Genomic DNA, 20,765 nt, shown 5'->3' with positions numbered 1-20,765 from the left:
TAAATCAAAATAACAATTTACTGTTTTTTACCATTCTGCAAAATACAGGGTGTTTTATAAATAAACGTTAAAATGTATAGATGTTATGGCGAGCACGCCACTGTGTGCGTTTTTATTCTCATATCTAGACTACAGCGGAGATTAGAAACACCCACGCTGATGATTTAGAGTTGTCAATGACATGTGCCAGGACTGTGAGAGGTTTTAAGACATTTTGTATTCATTAATTTGGAATTCAGTATCGTTTTGTATCTCTAACTGTTAACATCTCAATAAATTTGTGCATTTCCTTCAGTAGTTTCGTTACTTAATTCTCCAACGAACACACCTCATTTTATACAGAATAAAAGTTAGATACTTACGTATTAGAAAATAGATATTGTACAGGGCGCCAATAAGTTATAATTCATGAATGAAATACCATGACGTCACTTTTACTTTTCCTCCCTAGGGATGCTCTCTACAATCAGGTCAGGAAAAGTATACTTTCGGTAGAGGTAGGTGGAAAAAATATTTTAGTGAAAGTCTAGTGGCATTAATTGATGTCAAAATAAGAGATTATTGGTTAATATGGTTCAGATAATATGTCCAACGTCGAAATGTTAATTGCCCAATATGAAAATTGTTGGTTTGTTCGTTACTGAAAGGAATAGCAATGGAAGACCAAAGGAGATCTAGGCGAGACGCCCAGTAACATAACTGTTTGTGAGTAACAAAATCTCCAATTAATTGTTCCAATTCAAGATTACTTACTAGACGTTGCGCAGCTATAGATTAAAAAAAGTATGCAGGAAAGTTTTACAAGATATTTTACTTACCGGATTTTCTTCTGATGTAAAATTCATATATTGATATGTAATATCGGCAATACAGTATTTTCCTTTAATATGATCTTCTTTTGATTGTAATTGGATACATTCTTCAAAATGACCTGAGTCTCCATAGTCATACGAAGATTTACTTGTTGCGATTCTTGATGTTGATTCTATCACTGGGAAAAAAGAACTATACTATATTTATATGCATACATAGCTCAGGATAGCTCGGGCAGTAGATTGTCTGACCTTCGCGTAGAAGGACGGGGATCGATCCCCAAAGCTGGTAAAAATATCTATATATTTTTAAATAAAATATTACCAATTATACAGGGTGTAAAAAAAATACAGGTCATAAAATTAATCACATATTCTGGGTCCAAAAATAATTCGATTGAACCTAACTTACCTTAGTACAAATGTGCACATAAAAAAAGTTACACCCCTTTTAAATTACAAAATGAAAATCGATTTTTTCGAATGTATCGAAAACTATTTGAGATTTTTTATTGAAAATGGACATGTGGCATTCTTATGGCAGTATCATCTTAAGAAAAAATTATAGTGAAATTTGGACACACCATAAAAATTTTATGGGGGGTTTGTTCCTTTAAATCCCCCCCAAACTTTTGTGTACGTTCCAATTCAATTATTATTGTAGTACCATTAGTTAAACACAATATTTTTAAAACTTTTTTTCCTCTCAGTACTTTTTCGAAAAGTCAGTTTTTATCGAGATATTTAGAATATTTCTCAAATCCACCACATATTTGTATATGGTTTAGTACGATTATGGAGACTTGGTAATAATATGAACATTTATTTTATGATTTACATTTTTAGGGATATTTTGAACCATATTAAAAAAGAAGTCACATCTCGATAAAAGGTGCCTTTTCGAAAAAATACAAGGAGGCAAAAAAGTTTTAAAAACACTGTGTTTAACTAATGGTACCGCAGTAATATTTTAATTGGAACGTACACAAACATTTGGAGGGTTTAAAAGAACAAAACCCCCATAAAATTTTTATGTAAACATATTGAAAAATAAGCCTCAACTCGATAAAAACTGCCTTATCGAAAAAATACTAAAAGGCAAAAAAGTTTTAATAATATTGCATTGAACTAATGGTACCACAATAATAATTTAATTGAGACGTACACAAAAGTTTGGGGGGGTTTAAGGGAACAAAATCCCCATAAAAATTTTATGGGGTACACAAATTTTACTATAACTTTTCTTTAAGATGTTCCTGCCATAAGAATGCCACATGTCCATTTTCAATAAAAAATCTCAAATAGTTTTCGATATATTCGAAAAAATCGATTTTCATTTTGTAACTTCAAAGGGCTGTAACTTTTTTTATGTGCATATTTGTACTAAGGTAAGTTAGGTTCATTCGAACTATTTTTGGTGCCAGAATATGTGGTTTAATTTATGACCTGTATTTTTGTTACACCCTGTATTTTGAAACCCGATTTTACACGTATCTTTATTAATAAGAAAATGGCAAACATTGTTGTTTGGCACAATTTTTTTTATTATGGTTTATTTTAATGAAACGTTATTATTTTTTAGATTAATATTTGATATACAAGTTTTTCTTAGCTTTCTTAAATGAATATAATAATTCGACTATTTTTTCCATCTGCACCAATAGAATTAGAGACGAACTTGGTTCTTTTTCCTTGGCCTTAGCTTCTTCAATGAGTTGTGGACAATGTCAGTTCCTAGCCTTGGACATTTGGCTGCTGACGTACCCGGCATTAAGAATTTTTCGAAAATCGTTAAAATAAAATACTTTACGCGAAATTCGGTAAGGTTAACACACTGTACAAATCTAACTGCCAACTCTGCCAAACACAATATCAAGGTCCTTAAAATGGGTTTTTAAAAAATAAATATTTTGTTAATAAACTTTATTTTAATTAACATTATACGACTTTTCCAACTGCTATGCGAAAACAGATACGAAAAGCGTTTAAAAAATTTGCAAATTATTTTTGCTTAATACCGATGCCCCCTTGACTCGAAGTGGTTCTTAAAAGTAGATAAAATTAACTGCAAAAAATATTTCAGTAGTCTCTAGGAATCATTATAATATCAAAGTTACAAGCAGTATTAAGTTTTTTTAAAGTGATCGCCATTTTAACAAAAAAATATGAACACACAGATTTTTCCCTTTTAAATTTTGATGTTCCATCCATTTGGGAGGAAATTTAACTTTTTTGGATGTTCCACAAAAAAAAATTATCTCTACATTAATAGTGTTTTAGATATACATTAACCGCCACGATACTAGACACACTGGTACGTTGGGCTTATACTATACAGTAGTAGACCCTTCACTTGTTGCACTGTCTACTTTAATGTCTAGTATGGGTGGTAAAATCCTACAGTTTATAATATATATATATATTACGGTTAGTATGATTAATTGGAAATTATTAATAATTACCGGTTATTATTAATACAAACCGAATAGCGAAGTAAAAGTAATAAATATGCCCGAATTAATCACATCGACCGGTAATTATTAATAAATCCCGGATTAGAAGGGTAGATGTGATAAACTGGGGCAGTGTCTATCTCGGCCCAAGAAACAGGTAGTTCTTTAAAAATGTCCCAAGTCGGCGCAAGGATTAAAACTGCCCGATATAAAATATACCAGCTCGGCTCATCGGATATTAATTGTTACCATATATCAAATAATTTTACATCTCATTGTAAAACTAGTTATTTATGTATCAAGGGCAATAAATATATGTTTTTATACCCTAAGGGGTTGTTAGTGATATTAGTGTACCTTCAACTCGAAACAGATGTATGTATAAATCAGTCATTATTAGTTGAGGTTTATTTTTTGTTTCACCTGTTAAAAACAGAAGAAAAATTTAAACAAGATCGCTTTACAATCGGCAATCTATTTTTATTGTAAAACAGATAAAAAGCTGAGCCTTTACCATAATACATAGAAGCTAAATTAGGTATAATTTCAAGCTAAAAGCGTAATTGCTTTTGACTACATGAGCAGTGGCGTAGAAGATACTCAAACAGTCAATATGTTTCAAACATCTAACCAAACTTTATCCTATGTATCAGTAGTGAAAGCGATTCCACGACCAACATTTCCAACCAAGAGAAACTGTTTCTTAAATTCGCAAAGAACCCCTAATATGGTACTAATACCATTGATTATAAATATTCCTGTAGTTATTAATCAATGCTAATACCTACCTGTTAATCTTCGAGCCGACTTGGGGGTTTTTAAAATGTACCTGGGGTATCATAAAGGACTAAAGGATTATAGTGAGCCGAGATGGGAATACCCCATAAATTGCAATACCGTTAAGTGCGTAGAAGTTTGCGGAGTGTAGGGAGGTTTATTAGTCACTGTAAAATACCCAAGTTAAATACGGCGCATAGCGCATACCACAGTGTTAAGCGCTAGTTTCCTCGAAAGCGGCACCGACAAACAGCGACCGTAGCACTGCGATGAATAACGTCAGATTACGGTGAAAAATTCAAGGTTCTTCACTGCGGCAATGGAATGTGCAAACTCAGCAAGCGGCGGCTTCCAACGCATCCTTGAAAACCACCGCTATCATCTTGCATGATGCAGTGTTTTATGACGTCATTCATCGCAGTGTTACGGTCGTAGTTTGTCGGCACCGCTTTCGAGGAAACCAGCGCTTTAGTCAATCTGTAATCAGAAGCGGCCACTGGGCAATACACTATTTAATGTATTAAATACATAAGGCTAAAGTAGGATTAAAAACATCCTTGACAATGCCAGTATTGGCGTTAAAGAAAAAGAGTTAGACGAAAAAGATGGCACTGCAATTGACAAAACTTCAAAAGAAAATTCAGAAGACTCGGCATCTTGCTAAACAGTCACTTATAAAAGAATCTGACAGAAAGTTAAAGCATTCTGATAATAGATTCCCTGTTGAAAAAGTGGGTCAAAGTGTTCGAGTACGAATTCCAGAAGTTGATAGAGCTAAAGCCGATATCCGAAACATGATTGCCATTATTAGTTCCGTTATAGATGAAAAGCTATACAATCTAGGCAATAAGCATGGTATTTTAAACCAACTTCATGCAAGAAACGAATTTACCACCTGCAAGGAAACACTTATTTCAGTCAATGTAGCGCCTGATACTAAAATAAGTCTCAGTGAATGCGTTCGTAAAGATTTGAATTTAGGCAGTTAAGGATTCCGCCATTGAAATTGTAGTGGCCAATGCAATTTAAAATGCTACAAATGCAAAAAATTAAGCGTTTTTTGTAATTCTAAGTGCCACAACAGCCTTTCCTGTAAAAACAAGTAATTATAGTCTAGTAACTTAAAGCCTAATGCGTGTGTATGAGTTTGTTTGTTTATGTGTATGAGTTTTTGAGTTTGTTTGTTTGTCAATTATTTTATTAGCATCCCTATTAGGGATGTTCACTAATTTTTAATTATTGTTAAATTCAATAGATTATAATAGATGGAGAGCTAGAGCCGAAAAATCATCGTCATATGTATTATGGAGTTTGGCATGTGAAATGTGTCTATTGTATATTGATAAGTATGACCCCTTTCAGGCTGACACCTCAGTGGATACAGGAAGTAGCAATAAGGGATAAAAGGGGAAAGTTAGTGTAGTCATTAAAGGTTTTCACCTCCTATTTTGTTAAACCTCCATCGATTTGCATGAAAATTGGTGACTAGTTAGAGCATACCTCAAGAAATAAAACTGATTTGGTGCCAACTTGCACTTTTACCCTGGGGGTGGATACCACCCCTTTTCGGGGGTGAGAACTATTTTATTAAAAATAACCACATAAATCGATAGAGGGACAAATTTTAAGTAAAATTTGTTATATCATGTTATTAAAATAAATCAATATTTTTGAGTTATTAAAGATCAAAGATTTGTCTATTTAAGAGCACATGCGTGAAGTTACGGATGATAAAAAGAACATATTAATTAATTGTATGTTAGTAAAATATTATTTTTATATTATTTCGATATTTAGAATTTTTTCTATCAATATAAACTGAATATATTCAGAAACTGGGGGTGTCCAATAATGGGTACTTTTGATATATTCGAATACACTTGCTAAATTTATAATATCGAAATAATATAAAAATAATACTTTAGTAAGATACAATTAATTAATATGTTCTTTTTATCATCCGTAACTTCACGCATGTGCTCTTAAACAGACAAATCTTTTATCTTTAATAACTCAAAAACTATTGATTTATTTTAATAACATGATATAACAAATTTTACTTCAAATGTGTCCCTCTATGGATTTGTGGGGTTATTTTTAATAAAATAGTTTTTACCGCCGAGAAGGGGTGGTATCCACCCCCAGGGTAAAAGTGTAAGTTGGCACCAAATCAGTTTTATTTTTGAGGTATGATCTAACTAGTCACCAATTTTCATGCATATCGATGGAGGTTTAAAAAATTAGTTTGTGAAAACCTTTAATGACTACACTAACTTTCCTCTTTCATCCTTTATTGCTACCTCCTGTATCCACTGAGGTGTAAGCCTGAAAGGGGTCATAATTATCAATATACAATAGACACATTTCACATGCCAAACTCCATATTACTTATGACGATGATTTTTCGGCTCTAGCTCTTAGACTATAAGGTATATAAAAATGTAGCAATCATAAAACTGTTTAAAAATGTATATTTTTTAAGATAAATGTGTTCGTAATGTTGATTTCCTTGGAGGCTAGAAAAACGGTACATTAGCATGAAGCTAACTTACCTTAGTACAAATATGCACACAAAAACGTTACAGCCCTTTCAAGTTACACGATAAAAATCGATTTTTTCCGATATATCGAAAACTACTAGAGATTTTTTAATGAAAATGGACACGTGGCATTCTTATGGCAGGAAAATTTTAAAAATAAATTATAGTTAAATTTGTGCACCCCATAAAAATTTTATGGGGGTTTTGTTCCCTTAAGCCCCGCCAAACATTTTGTACGTTCCAATTAAATTATTATTGTGGTATCTTTAGTTAAACACAATGTTTTTAAAACTTTTTGGCCTCTTATTATTTTTTCGATAAACCAGTTTTAATTGAGATGCGGTTTCTTTTTTAATATGTTTACATAAAAATTTTATGGGGGTTCTGTTCCTTTAAACCCCCCAAATGTTTGTGTACGTTCCAATTAAACTATTATTGAAGTACCATTAGTTAAACAGGATGTTTTAAAACTTTTTTGCCTCTTAGTATTTTTTCGATGAGACACCTTTTATCGAGATGTGGCTTCTTTTCTAATATGGTTCAAAATATACCTCAAACTGTAATTTATAAAATAGATTTCATATTACTACCAGGTCTCTACAACAGTATACAAGTTCGTGGTGGATTTGACAAATATTCAAAATATCTCGATAAAAACGAGCTTTTCCAAAAAGTACTAAGAGGCAAAAAAGTTTTAAAAACATTGTGTTTAACTAATGGTACCACAATAATAATTTAATTTGGAACGTACAAAAAAGTTTGGTGGGGTTTAAGGGAACAAAACCCCATAAAATTGTTATGAGGTGCACAAATTTAACTATAATTTATTTTTAAAATGTGCCTGCCATAAAAATGCCACTATGCCACTAAGAATGCCAATGTCCATTTTCATTAAAAAATCTCTAATAGTTTTCGATATATCGAAAAAAATCGATTTTTATCTTGTAACTTCAAAGGGCTGTAACTATTTTTGTATCCTCATTTGGACTAAGGTAAGTTAGGTTCAATTGAACTATTTTTGTCCCAGAATATGTGATTTAATTTATGTCCTGTATTTTTGTTACACCCTGTTTATGAATATTTTTTATATCTGTTCGATGTCCTAACATCGTGGTCCATAAAACTGTGATGTCCATCTGTTTACCAAACACAAATGTTGCTGAATAATGGCGATAAAAAGTCCATTATCCCCAAATGATTTAATTTGATAAAATCCCGTTTTAAGTCTTTTATAATTAGAGACAATTAAAAGTACATTTATAAAATATTTACAATTGTTGAAATTTCTTTAATTTTAAATATTTATACCCAGCTACACAATGCTGCAGTATTTTCCAATTAGAAAGATGACTAGTACCCAATTTCTAAGTTAATCAATATTATATAATTGGGTTCGAATGTCATAGGCTCGGCAAAGATCAGTTAATTAGTTTAACAGAAACGCTGTTTAATGTGTTTCCCGAATTTAATATCAAAATTCACGAGAATCTATAATATGTAAAGGACTGAAATCTGTATTGAAACAAATAATGTTAAAATTCATAACCAAACTTGTGTATCAGCAATCATGGAGCTACTAACATTACACAAACTTATTTTCAAATCAATAATAATGCTTTCTGTAAGCAAAATTTTGGATTACTCATGAGCTCATCCTTATAGTCCACAGTACATCGTCATTTTCGGAAGATGATTACAAAAGTCTTAAAAATGGTCTTAACTGCTTCATTTGAGTGAGTCTAACACTTTCTGAAAAATTTTAGAGTGGAAGTTGGACGAGTTTCCGCGTCCCGCGTCATTAACTTGCCAGCAACCTCAAATGGCCCCTTCATATCGATTCGTTAAGTAAGAAACTCGCCTCAGCTTGCTATGCAATAAGATCTGTCTCAAGGGAACTCAATTTAGCATCTTCTAAAATAACGTATTTTTCGTTGTTTTTTATGGTCTTCCTTTTTGGGGTTGTAGTACAGCTGCCCAATTTGATGTTATTTTTGAATTGCAAAAAGGAGCAATAAGATATCTGTTTAGCCTCAGAAGATCTACACGTTGCAGAAGTTACTTCATAGATTACGGAATTTTAACACTTGTATTTTTATATATTCTAGAAACGGTTTGTTTAATTCTGAAACACCTTCATGTCTTTCCAGCAAGACCAAATCATCTTTACTTCACCATAAATTTAATCTTTGGTATTTATTTACCGATCCCATCCACTCAGTTAGTAAAGAAATCTATACTATATTCCCAAAAAAAAAACTTTACAACCATCTCCTTTTAAAACTTAAATCTGTAATATATTTCCCAAAGTTCCGTAAAATGACAAAAACCTATCTATCTAAAAGACAATACTATTCAATAGAAGAATTTCTTAATGAATAACTAAGAAAATTGGGTTTCATATGCACTAGCTTAAACTTGTCAGTTCCTAATGTTGTATTTTATTTTATTTTATTTATTTATTTGTTGTAAGTATTTGCAATTTTTATAAATTTTGCAATAAATTGTTTTTGTCTTTGCTTTTATATCTTATGTACTGTATGACGATTTATCTAATTTTAGGAAATTGTAGTTGTTATTTGTTATTTATATTATTTTTCTTTTGACTATATATGTAAGCTTTGTCCATAAAATTGTAAAAATTTTCAATGACAATAAAGCATATTTCTATTCTATTCTATTCTAACATGTTTACGTTGTCGGACTAACGAAACGCAGTTGTAAATTTGCCGGACAAGAGATCGACAATCTTTATTAATACTTAAATATAAGTACTTTAAATTGAGAATTAAGAGTTACGTAATAACAAAAATACCGCGCAAGAAGGACATCTTGCGGGTGTCTCCCGATACTCTACGATTTTGTTATTACAAAACTCTTAATTTTCAATTTACAGTGCTTAGGGCCGGTTGTTCGAAAGCTAATCAACAATGATCACTATCAAATATTTAATTACTGTCACCAAACTGTCAATGTCAACTTTTATTGGGTTGCTGAAAACATAATTAATTATAATTTGGAGATTAGGTAATCATTTAACTTAACAATTATTGACATAATTGATTAAGTAATTTCATATTTGAAATCAATAATTATGATTTCAGCAGCCCAATCTAAGTTGACATTGACAGTTGGTAACACTAATTAAATATTTGATAATGATCATTGTTGATTAGCGTTCGAACAACCGGCCCTAAATAAATAAATATTGTCGATCTCTAGTCCGACAAATTTACAGCCGCGTTTCGTTAGTCCTACAACTTAAATATTTTAATGACGCTGGACGCGGAAACGCATCCAACCTGCATTCTGAAATTTGCATTCTGGGAAACTAACCAGTTAAGACCATTTTTAAGCCTTTGTAATTATCTTCCAAAAAAGACGATGTACTGTGGACTATAGCTCCATTATTAGCTAATATTTATGGAGCATTTCGAACAAAATATTGTACATAAACAAGACAAACAACCCATAATATAGGACAGTAAGCATCAGACAAATTCCCGACCGACATCAACAATAAATAAAGAAGAACAAGTCAATATCAGCATGGAAAAACAAAAAATGTAATCACTTCCTTTTCTATATGTTCTAATTACCAGAGAAGACACAGAATACGCAAACAAAGTTAACAAAAAGCTAACCCACAACCATAGATATTTAAATTTCCACTCAAATTTGAACATAAACCTCAAAACTGGAATTATCAAAACATATAATAGAGTCCAAAAGAACTGCCCCATTGGAAAGGTATTTCAGGAAGAAAAAAAACCTGCTAACAAAGGTTTTAACAAAATATGACTACCCATTGGCATTTACAAACAGGGAACTCTTTCAGAGAAAGGTCGAAAAACTACACCTACAAATTACCCTGTGAATACAACAATTTTTATGTGGGAGAAACTTCAAGAGCAGGATTCTGAAATCAAATGAAGCTATAGAGAGGATTGTGTATTTGTCTGACTGGAGAATGTGTTGCAACTGGCTGAATGACTAATTAGTCGTATTTGAGAAAAGTACGAGTATGTATACGCATATTCACTAATTTATAGTAATAAATCAAATCAGGTTGTTCAATCAAAAAATGATTAATGACATTTTTAAAAAAGTAGAAATTTCAATCTCTTTTGCCAAAACAAATAGGTACCTTGCATAATTCTATAGTAAATCCAGTAGAACTTTTAAATTAAATAAAGAAAGCAAAATCTCAGACAAAGTCAATATTATTAGACTACGTTTTCACTCTAATGGCATATAAAACAACATAATGTTACTCTACATCCCACCAGACTGAAAACAATGGAAACCTTCTCTGGTTACACCTCTGAGGCTTCTACAATTTGCAAGCCATACGGATGCTGAGACTAAGGAAAATGAGGGAATTTTACAATTTATAATTCACATCCCATCTGCTCAGCGCGGTAAAGAATATAATGCGGCTGTATTTTGGTTTTGCAACGAAATTGAAAATGGTTATTCATTTTTGATTTACATGTTTACTCTGATTGGAGTACGAAGGAAACCATTCTCGTTGGAACTTTACCGCGCTGAGCAGATGGGATGTAAACTATAAATTGTAAAATTCCCTCATCTTCTTTAGTCTCAGCATCAGTATGGCTTGCAAATTGTAGAAGCCTCGGAGGTGTAACCAGAGAAGGTTTCCATTGTTTTCAGTCTGATGAGATGTAGAGTAACATTATGTTGTTTTATATGCCATTAGAGTGAAAACTTAGTCTTTTGATAGCAGTTGCCGCTGGGCCGTGACTGCACGGCTGGGTTTCTTTTGGTTGGATTAGAGAGAGCAGCATATGTGCCTCCTAATGAGAGACTAATAAGTTTCGAAACCGGTAGAGGTTCTTGCTGCACCCTCTGATTGGACTAGAATATGATGTGGCTGTATTTTTGTTTTGCAACGAAATTGATGGCGCGCCACAAAATGCTATGTACTCTCTACGCTACTTTACGGAGTAGAAGGGTGGACGTTAACAGCAGCAACTATAAAGAAGTTAGCGGCTCTAGAAATGTGGCTGTATCGACGCATACTGAGAATTCCTTGGACAGACAGAGTGACCAACACAGAGGTATTGAGACGAATGGGTAAAGAGTTGGAATTGTTAACAACTGTTAAAAGGAGGAAAGCGTCATACCTGGGCCATGTGTTCCGTAATGATAAGTACAGTCTGCTACAGCTTATCGTCGAAGGCAAGATTGAAGGTAGAAGAGGTTTGGGCAGGAAGAAGAAATCCTGGCTGAGAAACTTGAGAGAATGGTTTCAAATACCAGAAGCTGCGAACATAATACATGCGGCACAAAACAGAGAAACCTATCGTATGATGGTCGCCAACCTTCGGTAGAAGACGGCACATAAAGAAGAAGAACGAAATTGAAAATGGTTATTCATTTTTGACCAATATTATTACTTAATGCCTTTTGATATTACACTAAAAAAAATAATTAGGTCATGAGATTCCATTCGTTGAATCGGAAATATACAGGGTGTTTGGTAAAAAGGGGCCATAGCTTAACCTTAGATTCGTGAGCTTAAAATAGGTCGATTTAAGCTAACTTACCTTAGTACGAAAGTTGATTACCGAATTACCGAAATACAGGGTGTCAAATTTATACTTTTATTTTATTTATTCTTGAATATTTCCTGACAGGTACCGAATAACAACACGGCATTTGGTAGGCGAGGTTTTTTTGTGCTGTTCTGATGAAATACGTTCATTTTTTTTATCCCCCACTCTGTATACTTTTAGAATCAAAACTTTTATTCTATTAATATTTTTACTTAAAAAGGTATGCTACCTGTATCTCCTTAAACTCAACTGTTTTCGAGTTATACGCATTTTAATTCTTCGGTGCAACATAAGTTTTTACATAATAACATTGTAGTTACACCTCAAAAATAAACTTGAAACCATAATAATTTTGCAAGTTCTCATATTTATGCTATTGCATCGCAAATCCCATTTGAAGAAATTTGTGATACAGTTTTGGAATTTATTATGGTTTTAAGTTTATTTTTCGGGTGTAACCACTACTCCAGGGAAATAAGCTAGAAATAGGCCATGTTCGGGACACCCAAATATCCAGGTAGCTGACTAGTTTTTTTAGATATTGTAGACCTACAGAAAGAAAACCTACCTGTTTCCTGACTAGAGTTCGCGTCCGTTTTTTAATTTTTTTTTTATTGAATTAACGTGTCTGGATTACAATGATCATTGACACAGGTACAATTATACATTATTGAACAATACATACATACAATTAATACATAGATACTAGTGATTTACATTACATGAACATTTATATTTTATTGAAAATTCCACACCTGCAATTTTGAACCAATCAAAATAGGTTATTTTGACAGATCACCATGGCAACGGAGGTATTTTATCGGAAATTTTTGCTCGTGGGGTACCCAACAGCGAATAGTGGAAATTTTTTGACGTTTACAATAACAGAACATTTTTGACAGACTGGTTTTTATTTTTTTACATAATTTAGTTTTAATTCATTTTCTATCACTTGTAGTTACTCAAAACTTATGTAAAATTGAAGAATATACTATTTTCTATCTTGAAATGGTATTCCCATGCAACTACAATGAGTAGAAATTACGAATTTGAAAGCCTAAATAATTGCTGACAAAGCTATGGCGCGCTATTAATCTGTTCATGCAGCTTTGGATTTTCAAATGCAAATTTGGTGTGGAATTTTCTTACCGAATACCACGCGAAGTCAAATTAATATCCGGAAATTTTTTTTTGATCATGAATATTTTTAGAAAATTTCCCTCGTCTGCGACTCGGGAAATTTTCAAAATATTCATGATCTCAAAAAAATTTCCGGAAATAATTTGACCTCTAGTGGTATTACTAGTGAAAATATTTATGCTTCTTAGGTAGCTTATGGTGTGGAGAATATCAGTTGGCGAGTTTAGTGCTTCATTCAGGCTACTCTTTAGTCCATGAAATTGTCGTTCATGTCGATATTTTGGGCAATCGAATAGGATATGTTTCACTGACAGCTGACATTGGCAATATTGGCACATAGGAGGGTCTTCAGAAGCCATTAAATATCCGTGGGTTAGTCTGGTATGCCCAATTCTCAGTCTTCTAAGTACTACGGTTGATTTTCTGCAGATATTCGGCGGTGCAAATGTACCAATATTCGGTTCAATTTCTTTCAGTTTCGAAGGCAGCCTATTCCAATGGGTTTGCCAGCAATTGCCTGTTAAATGTTTAAAATGACATTTGAAATCTTTGTCTATTTGGATACATTCAGGATCACTGGTTGATGATAGTGCTGATGTGGCTGCGGCGTCTGCTCTTTCATTCCCCTGAATACCTACATGGGAGGGTACCCAGATGATTGTCGGGAAGACTCCTTGAGAGGTCAGTAAGTTAATTGAGTCATGGATGGCTTTAACAATTGGATGTCTTGTGAAAATATTTTTTATGGAATTGATAGATGCTAAGGAGTCAGTGCAAATTGCTGGAGATGCGTAGTTATGTGATAAAGAGTTTATTGCGTGAAGTATTCCTACTAATTCAGCTGTATTAATGCTGCAAAATGATGGGAGGGTCGATGTTTTGATGATTTCTGTTGAGGTTGTGACTGCACAACTAACTCTGCCATTATTCTTGGAGCCATCAGTGTAGATTTAGAATATTTAGGAACATGTGTTGGAGAATTAACGGATGAGTTTCATGTTTGGGATATTGACTTAAGGTAGTATTTATTTTGGGGATAGTTTTATTCCAAGGAGGAACGGAGGAGATCTTATTGGGGGAAGTAGCTGTCAAGTCTATATTTTGTAAAAGCGGTGAGAGTAGCTGTCGAATCGTGGGTAGTTTGCCCGAGGTAAGACCAATATTTTCTTGGGGGTTAGCTATCAAAGAATGTACTAAATTACTGGGAGTGGCTGATATCCTAGCAGCGTAGTTAAGTAGTAGCTGCTGGCGTCTGACCCAAAGAGGAGCTTCATCAGCTTCAACGTGTAAACTATCTGAGGGACTGGATCTGAATGCTCCCAAGCATAGCCTCAGAGCACTGTTGTGTATCGGATTCAACTTCTTTAAATCAGATTTTGATGCAGTCATTTACAAAAAACAACCATAATCTAACCTGGAACGAATCAGGGATCTGTATATTATCAGCATCATTTTCTCTTCTGCTCCCCATTGATGATGTGCAAATGTTTTCAAGATGTTTAGTTTACCAGCACAGTTGTCCTTTACATTTTTTTAAGTGTATTTTCCAATTGCACTTCTGATCGAATACTAGCCCCAAGATTTTATGATGATTTACTGTGGGTAAAGCAACATCGTTTAGATATATTTCCGGGTTATGAGCACTTCATTGCTTTCTGGTAAATCTTAGTATTTTAGATTTTGAGTTGGAAAGTTTGCTGCCATGTTGTGTTGACCAGGAATATACGTTGTTTACAGCATTTTGAATAAGATTTAATGTACTGGATATGCTTGCTCCACTACAGTAAATAAGTAGATCATCAGCGTATAGTAGAGCTTTTACCGGTTGATTAACTTCTTCTGAAATATCATTAATTGTTAAGTTGGACTTAAAACAGAGCCTTGAGGTACACCATTGAGTTGTTCGAGAAGATGCGACTCACTTCCATTTATTCTAACTTTAAATTTACGGTCATTTAAAAAGTTATCTATGAATGCGTAAATATTGCCTGTAATATTATTATCGATGAGTTTCTGTAATATTACATTCTTTGGAATATTGTCGAAGGCGCTTTCAATATCGAAGGCTGCCACAACTGTATCATGTTTCTTATTGAAATTCTCGGTTATATGATTTTGTAGTAATACTAAATTGTCCATTGCGCTTCGTTGTGGTCTGAATCCCGATTGAACCGAGCTAATTATGTTATGCTTTTCAGAAAACCAGATAAGTCTATTATTGATTAATTTTTCCATTAATTTGCACATGCAACAAGTTAATGAGATGGGTCTATAAGAGGATGGCTCTATTGAAGGTTTATCGGGTTTTTTAATTGGAAGAATGATTGATTGTCTCCATAGGTTAGGAAACTTTCCGTTGATCCAAAGAGAATTATAAAATGAAAGTAATTTTGTAAGTCCATTGATAGCTAAATTTTTGAGGAATATGGATGGTATATTGTCAGTTCCTGCCGCAGAATTTTTTAGCGTGGATATCGCAAAAGTAAGCTCTTGAATTGAAAGGTAAAAGGTGAATTTAAAGCGTGAAGGTCATCTGACAGATCTGTAGTAGAAGAAATAACTTTATGGGGAATTAGAGTATTTTTGTAGTGGTCATTTTTGCTTTTATTATGAAAATGAGTTGCCATGGTGTTAGCAATTTGGTCGTCTTCCGTTACTATTGAATTATGAAAACTAAGGGCTGAAATTGACAAGTGTGTTGTTTTCCCATGCATTTGTTTGATTTTCTTCCAAACTTGACCGGAAGGAGCATCAACAGATATGGAAGATATATATTTATTCCAGCAGTCTTTTTTACTTTGTTTTATGACTCGTCGCGCTATAGCTTTTAGTTGTTTGAATTTGATCAGGTTTGCCTCGGTTCTGGTTCTACGATATTTATTTAATGCCGTTTTGCTTTCTCGGATAGCGTTCTTACATTCAGTATTCCACCAGGGTACAGTTTTTCGAGAAGCCGATATTGTGCATGTTCCAATGTGTGTTTCAGCGGCTAGGGAGATTAAACTCACTAAGGAGTCTAGTGCTGTATCAGGATCTTCTGATAGTTGTACCTGGTTGATCTTGTTTTCAATGAAGTCTGAAAAATTTTTCCAGTTAGCTTGAGATAATTTCCATCTTGAAATTTTTGCTCTGGGTTTGCTGATAGAATTAAAAATCAAGATAGGAAAGTGGTTACTATCATAAAGGCAGTCCATTGTGGTCCAAGTTAGAAGTGGTGTTAACCTTGGATCACATAAGCTGAGATCAATTGAGGAGAAATTACCACTAGAAATGTTGAAGTGTGTTTTGGATCCAGTATTTAAGATGCAGATGTTCGAGGAGTTTAGAACATTTTCTACGACTTTTCCTCTACCAAATGTTCTTTCCGATCCCCAAAGTGAATTGTGGGCATTAAAATCACCTACTAAAATAAAGGGGGCTGGAAGTTGATTAATTAAATTTATTAGTTCCGATTCAGTAAGATTGTGGGAAGGTGGTATGTAAATGCTACAGATAGTAATTATATTTGGGCACCAAAGAGTAACCGCAATGGCTTCTAGTGTGGTAGTTAAGTGTACTTCTTGACAATAGTAGTCTTTAGAAATATATATCGAAGTGCCTCCGCTAGCTCTAATTTAATTTGTTCTTAAAAAGTGATGTGCTTCCAAACCATTAAGATAACCCTTGTCCGTTTGCTTGAAGTTTGTTTCTTGTAGGCAGATAATGTCAGCATTCGTGTCCATAATTAATTGTTGAATACGTTCTAGACGGGGGTAAAACCCGTCGCAGTTCCATTGGATTAAATTGAAAATGATTACTTTATATTTCTGAATTGTCCTGTGAGGATACCGAGATTATGCTTTCTGCGTCAGAATTACTTGAGCCTAGTTCCATTTTAATTTTTTTAATAATTCTAGTGAGTCGATTTTTGAGAGATCTATCTGTTAGTGATTTGTGGATCTTGGAAATATCAGAGAGGAGATCTTCTATATTTTTTGTAAACAGAAGTGCTTCACTCAGTGGGCTGGATTTACCGTAACAATTCTCTAAGAAAGCTATGAAGTTATCGACCGGTAACATAAAAGAATCTTTTTGGTAGTGGTCTCTGATTGCATTCTTGGATTCCAAAGATATTTTGCAGTCATCGTGAATTGAAGAGTCCCTTTTGACTTTCTTTTTGGGTTGAGTTGCTTTTTTTGTGGCTTGCTCTGGTCTGATAAACTCTGAATTAGTTGGTTGTTCTATTTCTGACGAGTCCGATGACTTTGGTCTCTTTGCACCTTTTGAACCTATATCCATTTTTTGCGTGTCATTGGGAGTTTCCGAATTATGGTCTTGTGGAGCTACCGGTGGTTTGTTTAGACTTGCAACTTGGGAAATATCAGAAGGAGGGGAAGGTGTTTTGTTCGAATTTTCTGATTGATTAGATTCAGGGGTGGAGCAATTTGATGCAGTGTGGCCAGGTTTTTTACATAAGAAGCAAATCATTTTATCTGTGGATAAAAATATTCTATGATCAAGATTGTCAAATGGAATAATCAGGGATGTTTCAAGTTCAGGATTATCATGGGGTGGAACAAAATATACTTGCCTACGGAAGGACAAAATATGGTTGTATTCATCTCCTGGAGTACCAGCTCGTAGAAATGATATTGGAGAAACTAACTGAAGTCCTATATTTTTCAGGGCGATCTCTAACATTTCATGTGGTATTGAGGGACATATATTAGATATGATCAGTCGTTTTGCTGGTGTGACTAATTTTCTTACTGACAGGATATGGCTTCCGATGTTAATAGTAGGGTTTGTGGAAATAAGCTGCTCAACTAGGTCGGTTTTGGTTAAATAAATACATATTCTGCTGTTTGAGATCCTTGAGGCGAAGCGTCTCTTATGGATTTGACGTAGTCGTATAACTTAAGGTCTTCTTCAGAGTGCATCACTACGGCTTGCTGTTTGCTGGGGAAGGATACTTTCGGTGGTATATTTTTCTTTACTGCTGCTGTGTACGAAGTGGAAGGCTGTGAGGTGTTTGTCATTGTGGTGGTATCTTCGGTTGGTAAACTCATATTTTTTTATTTAGGGTGCCCTCGTAGTCAAAAGCAACCCTAGAGATGATCTTTTATTTTTGGCTTCTATTTGTGTATATTATATTCAGCAACCAGTAATTACTCATCGTAATTCTGGCTGCCTATCGACAGCTGATTAGTTGTTCCAATAATAGGTTTGTTGTGATTATTGATAAGAGAAGCAAAAAGTTGTTTAGCAAATATGGTGTTGTGAATGTTTATATTTAGTGCCAGTAAGTGCAGTAAAACTAAATTTCACTCACCGAAATATCACCAGCAGGGGCACAACACAATAAATTCACGTCACTGTGACTCCTATCAATTAACATCAACTTTTTCTCCACCAAAACTGCAAAATATTACAGAGGTCTTCCAATGCGAAATAACTCGTTCTAGCTCGATTAGGCCAGTCCCGTTTTTTAATTATTAACAATTGAGTGCAAAAATCGCAATTTTTTCGATTTTTTGTACCCCATTCAAAAACTAAATAGTTGACGTAAAATTACAAAAAATTCAATTTTTTAGAACATTGAAAAACCTTTAAAATGCCGATTTTTTGAAGTTAAAATATTAATTTGTTGCTACACAAACTGCAAAATAAGTGAAGGTCGTTATTTTTTAAGAACTTTTACTAAAACTACCTTAAAACTTTAGTGTTTTAAAAAATCCACAAAGAAAAAGAAATGTTTTTCCTGTAGTTGGCTGTATACCATCAATCACAAAATTGGAAAAAAATCCTTTGTAAAAGGTATAAAATTTTTTATTAAAAATCCCTTTAAAGGGCTACATCACAACAAAACGTTTTCGATTTTTTTTATAAAATCATCATCAGTGTTAAGATCTAAAAATAAGTATAACCGAATTAATAAATGCAAACTTGGTATTTAAATTTTGACTAGGGTTATAATAGCAAGTTGGTTAAACTTACAAACTTGATGCTAGCTGAACCACAAAAGAAAAATATTAGGGTAAACACCCTTTAAATATCACATTGATGCGTTATAAGTGCATACATACTTTGAAAAATTGCCCTGTGATGGTTACATGGCAACTGAGATAATGCCCTAAGGTAATGTATATCCCAACACGTGGGATCCAAAATTTACTTGTTTACATACCGATGACTTAATGGTGAGGTCGAGAAAGTTAATTGAATTGGATGATTCGAGTTCCATAGTGAACTTGATGTTGGGGTGGATTTGATTAATTTTAGAAAATTTTTTGCTTTCTAAAAATAATCAAATCCACCCCAACATCAAGTTCACTATGGAACTCGAATCATCCAATTCAATTAACTTTCTCGACCTCACCATCACCAGATTAAATGACCACTTCGATTTTAGTATTTATAGGAAACCAACACAGACTGATCATGTCATACCCCTTTCTTCAAACCATCCAATGTCACACAAATACTCTGCCTTCCACAGTTACATACACCGGCTAGAAACCATCCCCCTATCTCAATATAACTACACTAAAGAACTCAACACTCTGAAACAAATTGCTTTCAATAACGGTTACGAACCGAACCTTATAACCAAACTCCTTCATAAGAGACAACTGAGGGTTCTGAGGGATGCTGCGTTTCCCAGGGACCTGACTACCAGACCCATTTACGCTTCATTACTTTTCCATCAAGAGAGCCTTTTCGGTGATATCAGTAATATTATCAAGAGATCAGTTGACAATATACACATCTCTTTTAAAGTTTCCAATAATTTAGGACAATGTCTTCCTAACTCCAAAGACCCTATCAATTACATGAATAGTAGTGGGGTTTATAAACTTCAATGTTCTGACTGTGATGCTACGTATATACGAAGAACTTGCAGGTCACTAGCATCTCGTTCCCTTGAACACACAAAAAGAGAAAACACTTCCACCTTTTTTCAACATTTAAAAGAAAACAGTCATACTTTTAATATTCCGGAAAATGTTTCTATAATACACAACATACCACAAAATAATTTTTTAAGACTGGACCTGTACGAGGACTTGGAAATAATTAGAGAAAAGCAGAGGCCCTAACTGTGTCAACCGCCATGTGTCTTTCAATCGTGACTTCAATCCCTTACATCGTCAACTTTTTTCTTAACCTAAATTTTCGAACTTCTTTGCTGTTTCCAAATTCTTTTTCATTTACATTGACTTCCTCCATATTTACTCGTCTAAGAGTTGACATTTCTAACATCAACTCATTATCCCTTATTTTCTACTAGTCTTCTAATCTACTTTAACTTTCTTTCCACAGTTTTCATTACATCAGCCAGTCACAACTGTGAGACTATTTGATTTCTCCCCCCATTTCACAACATATCGTCATTTGCTTCAAGTCTTCGTCCTAGGTTCAACTAAATTTCAGGAAAAAAGATAAAATACAAAAAAAAAATTGTTCATCCTCACACTTCCACTCTCT

The 20,765-nt window shown here is 33.7% G+C and overlaps 1 protein-coding gene across 1 annotated transcript in view; it reads right to left on the bottom strand.

Annotated features, from left to right (window-relative positions):
- Positions 1 to 20,765, bottom strand: part of LOC126881308 (nose resistant to fluoxetine protein 6-like) — a 105,872-nt gene that overhangs the window by 74,495 nt on the left and 10,612 nt on the right. The window contains exon 2 of the mRNA XM_050645515.1: positions 819 to 991. Within this exon, the coding sequence (XP_050501472.1) occupies positions 819 to 991 (173 nt within the window). The remainder of the gene's footprint in view (positions 1 to 818; positions 992 to 20,765) is intronic.

This window comes from Diabrotica virgifera, chromosome 3 (genome assembly GCF_917563875.1).
Source record: "Diabrotica virgifera virgifera chromosome 3, PGI_DIABVI_V3a".
NCBI lineage: Eukaryota > Metazoa > Arthropoda > Insecta > Coleoptera > Chrysomelidae > Diabrotica > Diabrotica virgifera.
Note: the sequence above shows the minus strand (reverse complement) of the source record. Positions and strands in the feature narration are given on the sequence as shown.